This window comes from Neocloeon triangulifer, unplaced genomic scaffold (genome assembly GCF_031216515.1).
Source record: "Neocloeon triangulifer isolate White Clay Creek 2 clone unplaced genomic scaffold, ASM3121651v1 ptg000002l, whole genome shotgun sequence".
In the NCBI taxonomy this organism is placed as follows: Eukaryota; Metazoa; Arthropoda; class Insecta; order Ephemeroptera; family Baetidae; genus Neocloeon; species Neocloeon triangulifer.
In genome coordinates this window covers 1,546,033-1,561,880 of record NW_026775545.1, presented here as the reverse complement: position 1 = coordinate 1,561,880, position 15,848 = coordinate 1,546,033, and the positions used below count along the sequence as shown (strand labels likewise).

Below are 15,848 nucleotides of genomic sequence, written 5' to 3'. Positions count from 1 at the left end.
ATTTTTATAATCTCAGTTTTCAAAATGAAATTTTAATAATTAAAAAATTTAAAAGGAAAATTATGAAAAATAATATTTCCTGAATATTATACTTTCAATTTATAATTTAAATTTTGATCACCAGTTACACTCTGAAGTTTAAAAAAAAAACTGAACCAAGATCAAGATTATATTAATTGACAAAAATCAGCAAGCGGCCCAACCATGATTATAACTGCGCGCCGCGATCCCATCTGCAATTGTAATTCAAGCAAATTAACCGTCCGGCTGTGTTTAATTTTTTCACTTGGCGCTTTTTTCTCCCGTTTTATATTTGTAGTGGCGGCGGGGTCGGCGACCTCTTAATGCAGTGCCGCCCTCCCTCTTCTTCGCCGTCCTTCTATCGGCGTTGCTGGATGGATGGCTCCATAGTGATTCCCTCTCCCTGTGCAATAGTACTCGCACCAAAACTCTGTCGGTTGTGGCCCCCTTCGGCCGCGGCAGTCACCAGCAGTCGGAGATGGAGCGAGCATGGCAGTGTTGTTGTTGTCAGCTCGGCGGAGAAGCCGGCTGGCCTGCAGAATAAAATAATGTGAAAATGCCCTCGAGTGGGCAGCACCAGAGATGAGCGTTAAAGCAATACCGGGCGGGGATTAGTCTGTCTATTAATATTGGAGAGCGGTGTAAGCCGTCATTGTGATGGGCAGTCACGCTGCTCGCACTCTGCTTACATAATAATAAACACCTCTCGCGCTATAGCCTCTGTTTTCCAATTTAAATACTTCATAAGAAGTGCACAGCTCTCTCTCTCTCTCCCCCGACGAGTTGATTGATCGCTCCTCGCTAATCCCTCAAATTTGACACCGCTGAGGATAAACGACTGATTTTTATTTATTTATTTTATGAATCTCACAAACAACTCTCAGTCAGCTGATTCCCGGAGCGCGCCAGTAAAAGTAAAAATTAATATTATTACAAGCAACAAATTATCTCTCTCGGCCAACAATAAACCGGGAGTTATTTCTCAAAATCCCGTCGCGGCAGTCGTAAATTTTCAGTTTCTCAGCTTGTTTCCAGCGAGCAGCCTTGGGTATAAATAAAGTTTACTGGCAATAAAAGCGGTAATCTCGCCCATCGTCCTTTGTGTAATATAATTTAGCTGCACTCCTCGATGGCCGTTACTTAAAAATAACTACCACCTCCAAAAGAGAGCTCCATCCATTGCAACACACATTCATACACAGTAGTCTGTGTGCTTTTGAAGCACCCGGCCGACGACGACACTGCACAATAGGCAAAGAAAGAATGAAAGTGCTGGTGGTGGCGGATTTTTATGGATAGGCAACCCGCAGCGCGTAAACGCCATTAGGGTTGCATAAGGAATCCGCCTTTATGGCTTGTCATCTCGGTTTCAATTTCTCATTTGCCCCAACGACATTTTGTTTCGGCGCTAGATTTGGCGGAAAGGTCGTAAATCAGCCCCTCGCTTTGTTGATAACAAGGGGGTTGTGAATTTCACTCAATTGACATTTTCTTTTCGATGCGTTTAAAAAAGATAAAAAAATTGATATAATTTAAAAGAAAAAAATGCATAAACTGGAATTTTTAGAGCTGTGCCAGTTTTTTTTTGCTAAGCCAACCGAAATCTTTACGAGAGCGACCCCAAAAGGGTTGCTTTTAGGAGGGCATTTGAGATCTAAATGTTGATGGAACCATTCCAAAAAATTGGGCTGCTCCTTCTTATGGCATTAAATCATCATCTGTATTCCAGTCGGGGGCAAAGCAACTTTGCTGCTCTCAAGTGGCGAATGATGTCCTGACAAATCGCCGACAGATAAGCCCGGGCTCAGCGCAAACAGTGTCTCGGTCGCAACTTTTGCCGGGGTGCACCAATTTGGCTTTGTTGCCAAGGTGCGTGTTTCCGAAACCGAGAGGTGCATGTGAAGGAAATTGCGAGCGCAAGAAGTGGGGACCAATCAGGGCGCCGACCATACACTATTCAGATAAATGCATTTTATTCCGGGCGGCACGTGGCTCGAGAGTTGGGAGCGAAAAGCCGCGGCGCAGTTTGTTACCAGGCAGCAGCAGCAGCAGCAAGTGTGCAGCCAGCGGGGGAAAATAAACGGGGGCCACACGTGTCGGCGTATTGATCGCGGGTGTCCTCCTCCCTTTCGGACCCGCGGGGGTGGGGGGCAGGGACGCGCACGCCCCGCTTGCGAATCGCCAAAATTGTGCACCCATAGCAGCATCGCTCTCTCGCGTGATCAATGAAAAAGAGTCCTCGGTGTGGATTTTATACTACCGCGCACTACATGCACGCCCGGCCGGTGGCGCCTGCAGAGCTAGAGGCGAATAATAATTATTAATACACAGCCCGCTAAGCCGCTTACCACCCGTAATAAATTAATACTTTCGGCTTGTTCAAATTTAATTAAATTTGCAGCGGGGGGCTCGTTCTCTTTTCTTAATACAATTATTAGTTTCCATTTGACTAATCATGAAAGCAGGAAAGACACCGGCTTAAATCTTAATTTCGCTGAGTGCGTGTTTATGACAGCCAAGTGTGTATAAATTTGCCAGCGGAGATGATGCTACAGGGTGTTCCAATCTTCAAAATGGGCTTCGGCTTGAACCCTTAAGTTTGCAGTTTTTCTTCTTTAAGTAATTTAAAAAAAAGCTAATTAGACAAAGTTAAAAATACTTTAGAAAATACTAAAATAATAATTGGTTTTATCTTTAATTTCTAAGACGTTTTAACGTGGTTTTACAGAAACCGTGCGAAAAAAACTTGACTTTAAAGAATGGAATACAAATCAAAATTTTTTACTCTTAATTTATGAATTAATTTTTTAATGAAGCAAAAATCTAATTTAGTTATGTTGCTCTGTTTGCCCTAATTTTCCGGGTTTAATTGAGTTTTTTATTTTTTTTTTCTGTGTGACAGAAAAAGATTAATTTATGAGTCAATTAAAAATTAATTTCTCAATGAAAACTTACAAATTTTCGTTTGTATTCCATTCTTTAAAGTCAAGTTTTTCTCGCAAATTTTTAATAAAACAACGTAAAAACCTCTTAAAAATCAATATTTCAATATTTTGCATCTTATTTTATTACTCTTGGTTGTGTCAAAAAAATATCTATTTAAATAAACTGAACTGATTTTCCTTCACAGAGTATTCACTTTCGTTTCAAAAAGTATGCAAAATCAGCAAACATGTACATGCAGAAGCTATTATGGCAAAGTGCAGTGAACTGTGAACACATAAATTGTCCTGTCCGTCCAAAATACACACAAAATAAATCTATTTTTATGCACATATTAAAATCGAGAAGCGCTCTTTGGACGTCCCCTGCCAACGGCGGATGAGATTTATGATGGAAGTAAAAAAGATCATCGGGAAAAAAATCTCGAGTCATGCATATGCATTATATCGTCACTTGCAGCTCCCCAATTGCGCGCTCCCTGCCTTGCACTTTGTCAAAAAGCCCTACTAGATGCAATTCCCCATTTACTAGTTAACTTCGTTTTCCGAGCGACATAGCATTTCAATCTCGGCAGCTGACACAAAAGTTTGCCACCGTCAGCAGGCGAGAGGAGTTAATTTATTGGCTTAGCAACCTGTTTCCGCTTTCCCGATTCGCAATTGCTGGATGGCAACAGAGAGAGACCGCCGCACCTTTCAAGTGCAAGTGCAAAAGGAAAATGTCAACAAGAGCACGTGGGTGCCGCCGCCGCCGCACCCCTGCAACTCCGCCGCATCGCAACAAGACGAAAAAGCGCGGTCGAATGGAAATGCATTGCACCGAAATATGAGCAAACACGCCCGCCACTTCAAAGTGCAGTCCGTTGCACCCGAAATTTATATGACAAGAGTCCCTCCTCTTCCTCCGCCGAGTGTGAAAGGCGTTTGAATTTTAATGAACTGCACGTGTCTATCTCACATAATCTCCAAACATCTCCAACGAAATGCATTTGTGCGGGAGGCGAGTTTGGTTCCTTTTTTTTCTTGTTATGTCAACTGCTGGTGACAGTAGAGCCGCATTTGTGCGGAATGTTTAAAGAGAGGGATATAAATGAGGTGTCAGTTTAATTCGAGACTCCGCCAGCAATTTTAGTAATTCGAGAAAGGAAACCCTACGTTTTTCGCCGGTTATTATATGCGTGAAACTGAATACACGGTCGATCACACCCCGTGCTTAGACTTGGCGTGCATAAATGAATTTAATACATTGCGCGGGGACGTAAGCGAATCATGCTCATGACTTCGCAATGAGCAAATCCCATTTTACTGCTCAAATATCCTCCGAGCCCACACCAATGGCAGAGGGAGCGGAAAAATGAGAAATTTTGAATAATGTTTATTCAGGACTTATTCATATTTGAATGGATGCTCACAGTTTTCAATTTTCCAAATATTTTGAATTAATTTATAATTAAATTTGTATTCCCATTGTTTATTACATTTTTAAGGCCTCGTGTAAATAAATAAAATTAAATTTTTACGTTTTTTTTTAACAATTGGTTCAGCAAAAGTAAGAGAAGCGTGCAAATTTAACACGAAACGGGGAGAGCTCAATATTTCGAGTTTTGTCAGGCGCATCTCCCTCCGAAATATATATCTCGGAATATTTAAATATTTCACTCTCTGAAAAGCAGAGCGCAGGGTGTGCTGTCACTTTATAAAAATCAAATTCACACGCACGAGAAGACGAAATTAATCACAATAAGTGCGTGCGTCGTCGAATGTGTGGAAGAAGAAGAAGAATAGCTGATGCGATAACTATGTCTTGGAGCTAGGTTTGGAGGTTCATTGTTCCACCTATATATGTATGAAAGTGACATGCTGCCGCGGCGAGAAACAATGGAATAATGCATTCGTCGAGGGGAACAACCTCTTCCTTCCCCTCGCTCTGATAAGGGTTCATTCAACAGAGTGCACGCAGGAATTTTTTTTCCGTATATTTTGTGCGTGAATAAGAAACCCCGCCGACTTGGGAACGCATGCATTTCTTTCCTTTCGGCGGAATTAATAATACTTTTTAAAAATACACAGCCCGCCGCGCTGTTTCCTGTTGTTGTACAGTTTGGGGTGCAGCGCGACACGACAGACATTTAATTTTAACTTCCCCCGAAAATTAAAGGCACTATAGCTGCTTTTATAAAATAAATAATAATGCACGCGAGTTTTAGTAAAAAGTCTTGTCTTCGTGTTTCAGGTCATGTGCACAGTGTTCCAATGCACCTGGAAGGGATGTGGCGTGCGAACCACCACTTGCGAAGCCATCGAGCGCCACGTCAGAAAAATGCATCTTGGGTAAGTTTATTTTATAAATTTCTCAATTCTTCAAAAAGTCATTTGAAAAAAATTTTGAAAAAATAGTAGTTAAATAATATTTAAATTAAGTATATTTGAATTTAAGTCTACAATTTAAATTGATGAATTAAATAAATATGTACAAAATATTAGCAAAAGATGAAAGCAAAGTTTAAAAATAAATTTTGTAAATAAATGAGATTATTTGAGTTTGTGCAAAACCTTATTTAATTTTATTTGAATTTCAAACTTTTTGGCAATTTTTTTAATTTCAAAATATGAGAGTTTTGAATAATTTCTTAATTTTTTTTTGTTATAAATAGACCCCGCACTCCTGAGGGAGACGACGACGGAGGCAGCAGCGACCACGAAGAAGAGTTTTACTACACCGAGCTTGAGGTGGAGGCGGGACACGTGGCCGCGTCGTCGCCCACCCTGAGCCACCAGGACATGGCCCGGCCGCCGCACGAGGGTTAGTTGGAAGCAAACACCCGACCTAGGGAGCCGAAATTATTTTCTGTTTGTTTTGTGCTCTTGAACAGATCCAGAGTACCAGCGCCAGTTGCAGCAAGAAAAGCTCCAAAACACCACCACCGGCAGCTACAAGTCGCCGAGCGTGCTTTCTCAGAGGGGATCTCCACTCACCATCCCCATGGCCTCCTTCAGCTGGACGCCTGGGAGCTATTTGCCTGTGAGTTTGGATTCTTTATTTAATAAGAAAAAAAATGAATAAAAAGGAGAATCTTATCAGAGAAAAAAAATGAGCACTGCTTGTCATTCTAAAATTTTTTTGTATTTTTAATTACAGGTTTCGCCGCAGAAGTACCCGAAACTGAGTCCGAAGACCGTGAGCTCACCGAAACTGAGTCCGAGTGGGCGTCGGGTGCGCGGCGAGTCGAAAAAGTGCCGCAAGGTGTACGGCATGGAGCACCGAGAGCAGTGGTGCACCCAGTGCAAATGGAAAAAGGCGTGCACCCGTTTCGGCGACTAGCTGGCCGGCCTGCGCCAGGACAAAGTGAAATTGCTGGCTGACTAAACGTATCGAGCTTTGGTATAATGCGCGAGGAGGACGAAAAGGACGGGCCAAAGATAGAAAACTCTTTTGTTCACCCCAAGGCCTAAGGTTATATAGGAATTTGCCAAAGACTAAACACTTGAGGATCGTGTGCGCCTCCGCCTCACCGGCCCGCGATCGCACTAGGACGCTGCACGTACTGACACTGTGCTAACCAAATACCTGCCAACCACGCAAAAGACTTTTAAAAAACAATGAACTCTGGAAGGGTGCTGGTTATCATCACGGAAAGTACAACGAGAGAGAGACACAACAAAAATCGGATTGCAAGGGAGGCAAATTTAAAATATGGATGAGAACGGTGTGCAAAGTGATTTAGCACCAAAAGTTTGGGACGAGCCCCAAATTTTGTGTGTACTTAAAGGACACGACTTTCTTGGATGTCTCTTGTACATATGCAAAAACATTTTACGTCAATCAGCAACACTCTTGATCCATTCGTAGGCTTTACGATTTTAATTTTATCGTTATATATTTACTATATTATATTATATATTACCATATTTTACCAACAATTTTGATCTCTTATGCTTTATCCGACGAGAAGATTCACGATTATATTGTTATATCAATGCAGCAAAGTGGCGCTTTTGTTTTCAAAGGCAGGGTTTGGAAAAGATTGTGTATTTCGTAAATATTATTGGGGACAAAAATGCTCTTGTGGAGTGGAAATTTCTTTGCTGAAAAAGAGAGTGTGATTTTTTTTCCACGCCCTGTTCGAAGCCACGGTGCACAATTTTTAATTGTACAGACCAACAGGTTCCTCAGTCGAGCAGAGCCTAATGTGCGATGAGGAATCGTCATTTTCAAACACTCCCTTTGACCAATCAATCAATGTAGGCGCGAAAATTTCGATTCTCCTTGCGACGAGCTCTGCTGAATGATTAATTCGCAGTTGACTTAATTAAAATGGATTGGCAATACCTGATATTTAGTACATAAACACACGCATCATGTTGTCAATGACGGACGAGCTGTTGCACAGCAGTATTCGTTGTTAGTGGTTTTAACTCTTAAATTAGTTGCTCTTTCCTTCTTTTAATTGATTTTTTTCTTCTCTTTTTTAACAATCAGTGAGGGAGAGAATTAGGTTTTGCAACAAGAATGAATAGTATCGTGGTTACATTTTAATTTTCAGTATCGTGCGAATGCTTCCCTCATTATATTTTAACTATTTATTTTATATTTTTACCAAAACATCTAAGCTTTATTATTGTATCGCCTCTTTTTATATAATTCTTAGTTAAATACACAAAAAATCAATATTATTGAGTATAATCGTGATTAGGGAAATTTACTATCCATAGTTTTAAGAACCATGCAAAAGTTTTGACACTCGTTGAATAATTTTTGTAATTTTTCCTTTTCTAAAAAAACAAAAACAAGTGTTTGAAACATTGAAATGCCCGCATCCGGATATGTGAGTTATTTTCGCAAAAGTTATTTTTTATAACAAAAAAGTCCCCAGTCTCTATGTCTATCATTTTATCCTCGACGTTAAGGAAATTGAAAGTAATATGTATAAATTAAGAATACACGCAAACACAAACACACAATATTACACATTTGTGAGAAAGATCTGCTTCTTTAGGAGAAAAGACGAATTCTTTCATAAATGGTACAACAAATTAATCTAATTAGAATTAACGCGAAACAATTTTAATTGTATAAAAATTCGTTTTCTCTCATACATGTTGAATACGTTAATAGAGGTGAATTGCAAAATTATTGCCACACATGTATGAGGAAAACGCGCGCGCGAATAAAAATTATTCAGTTCAGATGGATTTCCTGTAAATTTTAATAATAAGAAGTGATGATTGATGCTGTGTGAAGATTGAGAGTAGTAATTATTAAACCTATATAATTGACGAAAACAAGATTCAATATTATATATTATTAATTAGTTAAGTGCACATGACAAAGTACAAGAAGCCATTGCAGAAATAATAACAATGCGAATTGTTAAAAACACAACTTTTATCATCAGAAAGCGAAAAAGTAAAGAAATATTTGCCATTATATCATTTTTTGAGATGTATAGAAACGTACGCAATAGTTTTTCATGAGATGCTAAAACAATAAATTTTGAAACTCCAAAAAGAAAAAAACTTGTTGAGAAGTGGATCAAAACTAAACGAGTAAGAATACAATCCCTGCTAAATGGATGGCCGAATAAAAACAAAATCAGATAGAGAGTTATTTTCTAACGCGAGTCCACTTCATATCTATTGCAAATTTATTTTCCGAAACGTTGAGAATGATGAATGGCAGTATTTTTGGTGGATTAATCAAAGGAAACTTTTAAGAATTAAGTAAGAGGCAAAGATGTATCAAGATTGAATGTTCCAATTATAGAAATAGTAGCATAACCAACACAAATTAAATTCGGCTGCAAAGCGCATTTTGCAGAGAAATGTTCATAGTCGGAGGGCAAAATGCGACGCGCCAAAAGCGTAAATTTAAGCGAAAAGAGTACCTCTCATAAAGTGCATGGGCGAGTGAATTATATCATATTGATTACCTAATTAGCGCGTACCTAACGAATTGGCAAGAAAAAAAAACGTAATCTATGCACTTTTACAAATTACAATATAAGTGTTGTGTTTGTGCTATATTAATTAAAATTGAAAAGCAATTGAGTTTTATTGTTCTCCAGTTGACTATTGCGATCATATTACTCTGACATTGAATTCTGAACACTTGCAAATACTCAGACATAATTAAACTTGAAGCTTTTTTGACTGTCGAGAGGCAAAGACACACAGACAAAGCGAGCGAATCGAGAATATATAAATATAATTTAATTTTGTTGTGCCAGTGTACCTCAGTTAATTTTCTCCAAGCACTGCGGAATTTAATTTGCGTCTGAAAATCCCCAGAGAATTTAAAAAACACAAGAAATCATCAATAATCTTTATATAAGAGTAACTATATCGGTGTTGTTAGAGACAGAGCAAATTTTTGTATTTTAAAGAGAAAAGCCATATTTAAAAAGTAATACAATTAAGAAGTACAACCTAAGGATACAAACAAACTCATCTCATGTGTGAAGAATAAATCTATCTAAAATTAGTGAGGAAATCCAAAATCGATGTGTCTACAACTCTTAAATAAGTAATTACGTGTTCATCTCACAAAACGAACAACCGTGTGCGGAAATCGCATTTTTTCCCTTCTTCTTAATAGTTCTCCTTTTGCTGAATAATGTATGACCTTTTGATTTGTGTATATTTGATTTTGTTGTTGTAAAAATGTCGATACAAGAAACACAATGGTGGAAAACTGGAGCGGGCTCACATTCAAAAATTCTAAACAACGCAGCAATATTTCTCACACCGCGACTTGCGGGTGATTTATATACAAAGAATGTGACATTTTTCGTCTCTGTGTTTTCTTACAACTCTTCTGTCAGAACTGTCTCTGTTATTATTTTATAACACCATGTTTTTTAGTGTGTTTGTAAAAATGCTTCCTCACTTTGTAAAGCATGTATTCGACACAATCCCAGCCGAAAACTTGTAAATTCATTTGATCCCATGAAAATATATTTATTATACTTGATTAAGTTTCAATAAAACTTCGAAACCATATTGCAAAAATAAAGCAAATTACGTTTCATTTATTTTAAAACCATTTTTTTTTAAATCTATTTAATAAAAACGTCACTTTAAATGATAATTTTCCTATCTACAATAAAATTAAGATGTTTTACAAATTTACAATGAACGTAGTGCAGAACTTTCAAACTATCAGCCAGTTTGCCGCCCAAAGTCGGACGAGCAGCTGAGAAAACAAGCAAGCGCGAGCGTGAAGCCAGGTTCACAGGTTCGAACGGTTATACCGGCAGGGGGCGGGGATATCGGTAACCGGTTGTTTGTGGAGCGGGGTGGCGCGACGTATTTTTATAATTTGAATCCAAAAGCACACGCAAATGACACTCAAGCTGGAATTTATAGTTCACTGCGTACTATCTTTTCCGCGTCTCAGGAACAAGTATTTTTAATATTTTTATGCATCCATATTTAATACATTTAAAAATATATGTCATATTTCTTCACCTTCTTAAATTTAGAAATACATAATATTATATAATTATCAGCAGAATATTTTTATGAACATGGTCAAAATAAAATAAGATTATTAAACCCAAATAAAATAAGAATATTACAGGCATTCATTTTCATTAGGCTGTGGTGCATTGTATGAGATCAAAGTATAAAAATTTTTTCCACTGTTCTGAACAAATTTATATATATTTTTTTTTTAAATTTTACAAGCTATGTGTATTCATAAAAGAGATATTTGCCTAATAGCTTGCTTGTTATCTTTTATATTTAATCAAATGTTTATACCAATTTTTTGAGATCGAAAAATCTTTTATATTTTTCAAAAATTTAATTATTCGGATCATTAGGACCAAAGTTACGATTTTTTGAGTTTTTCGTTTTTACAGAAACTTGAACAGCGCAATGACGCCGATGTCTCTCTTGTGTGAGACGACCGCGGCTTTTTAGTCCAAAAATTTTTGAGGCGGGTCGCAGAGTTTTTATTAATTATCTCGCCTGCTAATGAAGTAAAAATTGAGAAAATTCACAACTAAGCTCAAATACATCTATTGTTTTTTTATTGTGAGAATTCAGATTCTGAAACATCTATGCAAAATTATTACAGTGTTTTTTCCACTTCAACTTTGACTGCAGCACATAGATTTCAAGTAAAAAACACAAATTAATTATGATTAGTTGCTTAAAGACTTGGCTCAAAACACATGAAGCGTTCTTGTCAATGGCATCAATAGAATAATTTAAATTTAATTCAACCTTCTTAAAAATGTGATGTTCATACTAAACTGCCGAGCGCAAATACTTTGCTCCCACTGGTCCGAATCGCATAATTCTAACGATGGTTGATTCAAAATTTTAAGCTCCAGAGCAAGAAGGTATTGTTAAAGCTCTAAGTGCCCTAGGTCACCCGCTGCCCTCTTGACCTCTGGTTTTTAATTTCAAATTAACTTTCATCAAAATTTGACAATTTTAATGCTGATTTCAACAAACCTAATATTGGCCGTGTCAAAAATTTTGCACCCACATAATTATATTTTGTAAAATTAATAAATAATTTAGGAGAATAAGTTAGGAGTGCATTCTCATGCTATTTGTATATACGCTTTGTGAGATTTTCAACATTTTTAAGTCTCCTTGGATCACCTGTTTTTTGTGTTCTCTATTGTTATTGACGATTGCCTATACCTGACATGCTTCCTTCTCTTCTTCCACCCCCACAAAAATCTCCAAAGCAGCCAGCAGGCAGCAGCGACCGATCTGTTTAGTGAGGCCGCGGCCATCCTCTGATAAACAAGTATGATTCTCGCCACTCGTCTTGTGTCGCGGTCGATCGTGACAAAAATATTTTAATAATTAAAAAAGTGAGTGTAAATATAAGGAATTTATAATAATTATAACGTGTTTAAATTTTCCAAAATTTATTTGAAATAAATATGAGAATAAAATATATATAATTTTTATTCTCTCTTAATGATTTTAATTTTAACAAATAATTATTGATAAAAGCTGATGAAATTAGTTAAAATTGGAAAATAAATATAGTTGAGATTTATGAATTTTTTTTACAATTTTAGCTTCTTGAACTTATGCGTGTTATCATCGCGGATCGCGAGTTGCCCCAACCACGATGCACCGGGCACCCATTAATAAATAATTATTTTAATATTTTTAGCTTCTTTATATTGATAAAAGTTTGGGAATAAAGATTTTCGTTTCAACTATGCAATTTAACGACCGCGCAGAGTGCAGAGCTATAGGATTAATTGGATTAAAAAATGATTTCAGATTAAGATTGCATTATGCTTTCCGCAATTGCAATGGGCTTTTTTTCATGTTTGAATTTTGAAAAATTTAAATTACTAAATACTAAATTATGAGAATAATTAATCGTAATTAATAATGCACTTGAAAAGAATAATGCAGTCGCAAAAAGGCCAAAATGGGGCAATTGCTCCTTTTAAAAGGTCGATAAATAAATAATTTGACAATAAATCATCTATTGATATATTGAATGATATAATATGATATTAATGATATACGCGATCGAGCGATCTCATCCTTGCAGCCAGCGGACAGCGGACTCTACTGCCTGCGGCCTGCGGTAATTTTGTTAAAAAAAAAACAATTGACGATCGGCCGATAACCGGTTGTTGTTACGATCTCTGAACCTCAGAAGCTCTGAACCTGGCTTCCCGGGCCTAAGCAAGCAAGTGCACCGCAAGCAGACTCTTAATTATTGTTTAAAATTCTACTTAAAAGCTTAAAGTTCAATCTTGAAATAATTAGATAATCTTTAATTTGAAATTAACTATGGCTTGCCTTCTCCGCCAACCAGCTTTGAGCGGCTGCAGACGATTTTTTACTCAAAATAGATTTTCTACCAGAAACAGCCAACTAGTAAGTTTTAGATCAGTTTGTATTATATAATTTGGATTTAATTTTTACTATTTAAATAATAATTTAAATTTGAATTTCAGAGTGCCAGATTATATTCGAGTGACAAAAAAGAGAATTTGATGCCACGAAACATTTTGAGGGAAAAGGACATTGCCACAGACCAGGAGGAAAAAGGCAAAGTTTACGATAAGCGCCCTTTCAAATTTCCTCTAGAAGCAAACAAAAAATACCTTTGGTGCTCGTGTGGTAGAAGCAAGACACAGGTATATTTTTCTTATAAATTTATCTGGCCTAGATAATCACGAAATTTTATTCTTTCAGCCTTTTTGTGATGGGTCTCACAAGGTAGACGGTTTTAAGGTTAAACTGAAGCCTGTGGTGTTCGCAGTCGCCGAGTCCGGGGAGTACTACCTCTGCAATTGCAAACAGACAGAAAATAGGCCTTTCTGCGACGGAACCCACAAAAGGCAGGACATTCAGGATGCCATTAAATACTAAAAGGGTTAACAAATCCACTTCGGTAGCAAATTCATTGTTAAAGCTTCATAAATATTCATAATTTTCTGTCTTACGTTCATTAAAAGAAAAAGTTTGTTTCAATAAAATAAAATTTTATTCCTTTCTAGAAAATTGCAGCTTCTTAATTACAAAATTAAGTAAAAAATGACAATTTGTTTGAAGAAGTTGACACTCGAGGAGATGATCATGGAAATGAAGATTCGGGCTTTTCCTCGTTGCAAAAAATTGTTTTTTATTCAAAAACAAACGGCTCTACCAGTTTCGGTCACGGTCTGCGACCCTATTTCATGAGCAAGAAAAAATACAAAAAATCAGCAAAATTTAAAACCACATTTTAACATAAAAATAAAAATCTTAAAACTAACAAATTCAAGTACCAACCTATTTCATGAGCAAACGCGCTGCTCGCTGACTAATACAAGAATGAGCTAGCTAAAGACAGATTGATTGGGGGAGGTGATCTTTATTGGGTGATTAGCGCGCGGCGCGGCCGACCACGGGGGCGCCGAATGACGTCGGGCACATTATGCGTTTTCGAGAAAAAGCTGTTTGCTTCCTCTCTCAAAAAGGACATCCACCTTTGATCGAATTGGTGGCTCGGTTGGCTTATTACATTATTACCGCATGCCATTGCCATTGCTTCCAGCACTTTTCTTTTTGATTGATTTTGTTCGAATTTAATAACCGTTGCATCTGACCATGTATTTGTATTTTTTCTTGCTCATGAAATAGGGTCGCAGACCGTGACCGAAACTGGTAGAGCCGTTTGTTTTTGAATAAAAAACAATTTTTTGCAACGAGGAAAAGCCCGAATCTTCATTTCCAAAAAATGACAAGTTTTGTTTTTTTGATTAGTCCGAGTACGGTGGAAGTCCGAAATCTTCCGGTTTGAATTGTTCCAAAGTTTCAAGCACCAAAGCTGCCCCTTCTCTGAGTTCAGGTGACACTCTTGGATCAGGCACCATCACGACCTGCATTCCTGCAGCCACTCCTGCTTTGACCCCGTTGGGCGCATCTTCGAAAACCAAACACTATAGAGATGATGATTCAAATTTAAAATTAAACTTTTTGAATTTGATAATGTTCAAATTTTACTTGTTCTGGTTTGACTGGAGGTTTGAATCGAGAAGCGGTCACCAGGAAAATGCTCGGATCTGGCTTGCCGTGGGTGATTTCGGGGTCGGACGAGGCGCACACAATTGGTTCGAAGAGTTTGAACAACTCGGTGTGCTTTTGAGTTTTTAGAGCCATGGGCTCTTTTCCACTGCTAGTGGCAACGGCGATGGGAATGTTGTGCTTGTTGAGGTGCCGTACAAGTTTTTCAACACCTGGACAAATGATAAAAATTAGAACACATTTTGTACTAAAATAATATATTTTTTCTTCAGTGACAGGAAGAAAGTTAAAATAGCAAAGATTTGAAGCGATAATTTTCTATTGTATTATTGACTGTTTATAAATGATTTTTTTTAACTTTGTCTATTTTCAATATCATAAAACTGGCTTATTTATAAGCTTAATTCCAAATTACAAGGTCTCATTATATGGAAAGTAATAATAACGATTAAAGACTCCATAATAATTTCAGTAAATTCAGTTATGAATTTTAATTCAAGAATTTCAACCTTCTACTTTACATTTAGATTTATTAAAATAAGGCTGATAAATTCATTTTTATTATTAAAAGTGAAAATTCAGGTTTTCCGAAATTAAAAAAAAAATACGATTGTGGTGTATGACCTTAAATTTCGGTTAATACTGCTATAATTATTTTGTTAGAAAAATTTCTTTCTTTATCTAATTTATATTTTTTTTACCTGGCAGGAGGTTTGCCGTTGGAAAGTACTGGTCGTACAAAACGTGCGATTCCTTGATGTACTCCTCAGGTGTGATCGGCAAACCAATCCCTTCGACCAGTTTTTGGGCCGCGTCCTTGCCCGTGAAGCCCATCAAAGACTGTTTCAGCTCCCAAGTGTACGCTTTGCCGAAGCGGTCCGAAATCATTTGTGTGATCTGCGTGTAAATTCTCTCCGTATCTAAAAGCAAAATTTTGTAATTAATTTTGTCATAAAAAGGAAAATGTACAAAAAATCTCACCCAACAGCAATCCATCCATGTCGAAAATGACGTGGGTCACCGGTTTGAAATTGTTCGACATTTCAAAATTTATTATCGGCAAGATTTCTGGTATATCACAGCTCAATGTGGACGAAAATTGAGAGCCGCCTGAATAATTGCTGATGTTATTATGCTGATGTGTTTATTTTGTGTGCGAGCCTCTTTTTGATTCGATCACATGCGCATGACGGCAAAAAGGGTTAAAGCTTATGGGGCTTTATCGAAGCGCCAGGTTTCAAAAGTTATGCTCTCAAACGCGGACATCTGTCCTTAAGCAAGATACGCGTTAAAATATAAATGCAATCTTATCAACCGATCTTGTGTTGATTTAATATTATATATGCCAAGAGAGCACAAAAATAACATGCTAATCGATTT

At 37.3% G+C, this 15,848-nt stretch overlaps 3 protein-coding genes across 3 annotated transcripts in view; 2 read left to right on the top strand and 1 right to left on the bottom strand.

Annotated features, from left to right (window-relative positions):
- Positions 1 to 9,980, top strand: part of LOC132205519 (zinc finger protein 704) — a 55,972-nt gene extending 45,992 nt beyond the window's left edge. Inside the window, exons 5-8 of the mRNA XM_059634611.1 lie at positions 5,197 to 5,294; positions 5,618 to 5,766; positions 5,837 to 5,985; positions 6,103 to 9,980. Coding sequence (XP_059490594.1) covers positions 5,197 to 5,294; positions 5,618 to 5,766; positions 5,837 to 5,985; positions 6,103 to 6,285 — 579 coding nt within the window. The 3' untranslated portion in view covers positions 6,286 to 9,980. The remainder of the gene's footprint in view (positions 1 to 5,196; positions 5,295 to 5,617; positions 5,767 to 5,836; positions 5,986 to 6,102) is intronic.
- Positions 9,981 to 12,612: 2,632 nt separating this feature from the next.
- LOC132203142 (CDGSH iron-sulfur domain-containing protein 3, mitochondrial) lies at positions 12,613 to 13,472 on the top strand. Its single transcript, XM_059630677.1, has 3 exons — positions 12,613 to 12,833; positions 12,914 to 13,096; positions 13,155 to 13,472. Exons 1-3 carry the CDS (start codon positions 12,747 to 12,749, stop codon positions 13,329 to 13,331), a joined length of 447 nt encoding a protein of 148 aa, XP_059486660.1. The 5' UTR covers positions 12,613 to 12,746; the 3' UTR covers positions 13,332 to 13,472.
- LOC132203134 (pseudouridine-5'-phosphatase) lies at positions 13,430 to 15,683 on the bottom strand. Its single transcript, XM_059630666.1, has 4 exons — positions 15,450 to 15,683; positions 15,170 to 15,388; positions 14,448 to 14,680; positions 13,430 to 14,383 (listed from the first exon to the last, which is right to left on the bottom strand). The coding sequence occupies exons 1-4, from the start codon at positions 15,508 to 15,510 to the stop codon at positions 14,204 to 14,206; spliced, it is 693 nt and encodes a 230-aa protein (XP_059486649.1). The 5' UTR covers positions 15,511 to 15,683; the 3' UTR covers positions 13,430 to 14,203.
- Between the last annotated feature and the right edge of the window lie 165 nt (positions 15,684 to 15,848).

Excerpts from the sequence above, each read along its gene's own strand:
- LOC132203142 (XM_059630677.1), top strand. The coding sequence starts at position 12,747 with ATGGCTTGCCTTCTCCGCCAACCAGCTTTGAGCGGCTGCAGACGATTT. Across the intron at positions 12,834-12,913 it reads CTACCAGAAACAGCCAACTA|AGTGCCAGATTATATTCGAG; the intron begins GTAAGTTTTAGA and ends TTTGAATTTCAG. Across the intron at positions 13,097-13,154 it reads GTGGTAGAAGCAAGACACAG|CCTTTTTGTGATGGGTCTCA; the intron begins GTATATTTTTCT and ends TTATTCTTTCAG.
- LOC132203134 (XM_059630666.1), bottom strand. The coding sequence starts at position 15,510 with ATGTCGAACAATTTCAAACCGGTGACCCACGTCATTTTCGACATGGAT. Across the intron at positions 14,681-15,169 it reads AACGGCAAACCTCCTGCCAG|GTGTTGAAAAACTTGTACGG; the intron begins GTAAAAAAAATA and ends TCATTTGTCCAG. Across the intron at positions 14,384-14,447 it reads CTCCAGTCAAACCAGAACAA|TGTTTGGTTTTCGAAGATGC; the intron begins GTAAAATTTGAA and ends TCATCTCTATAG.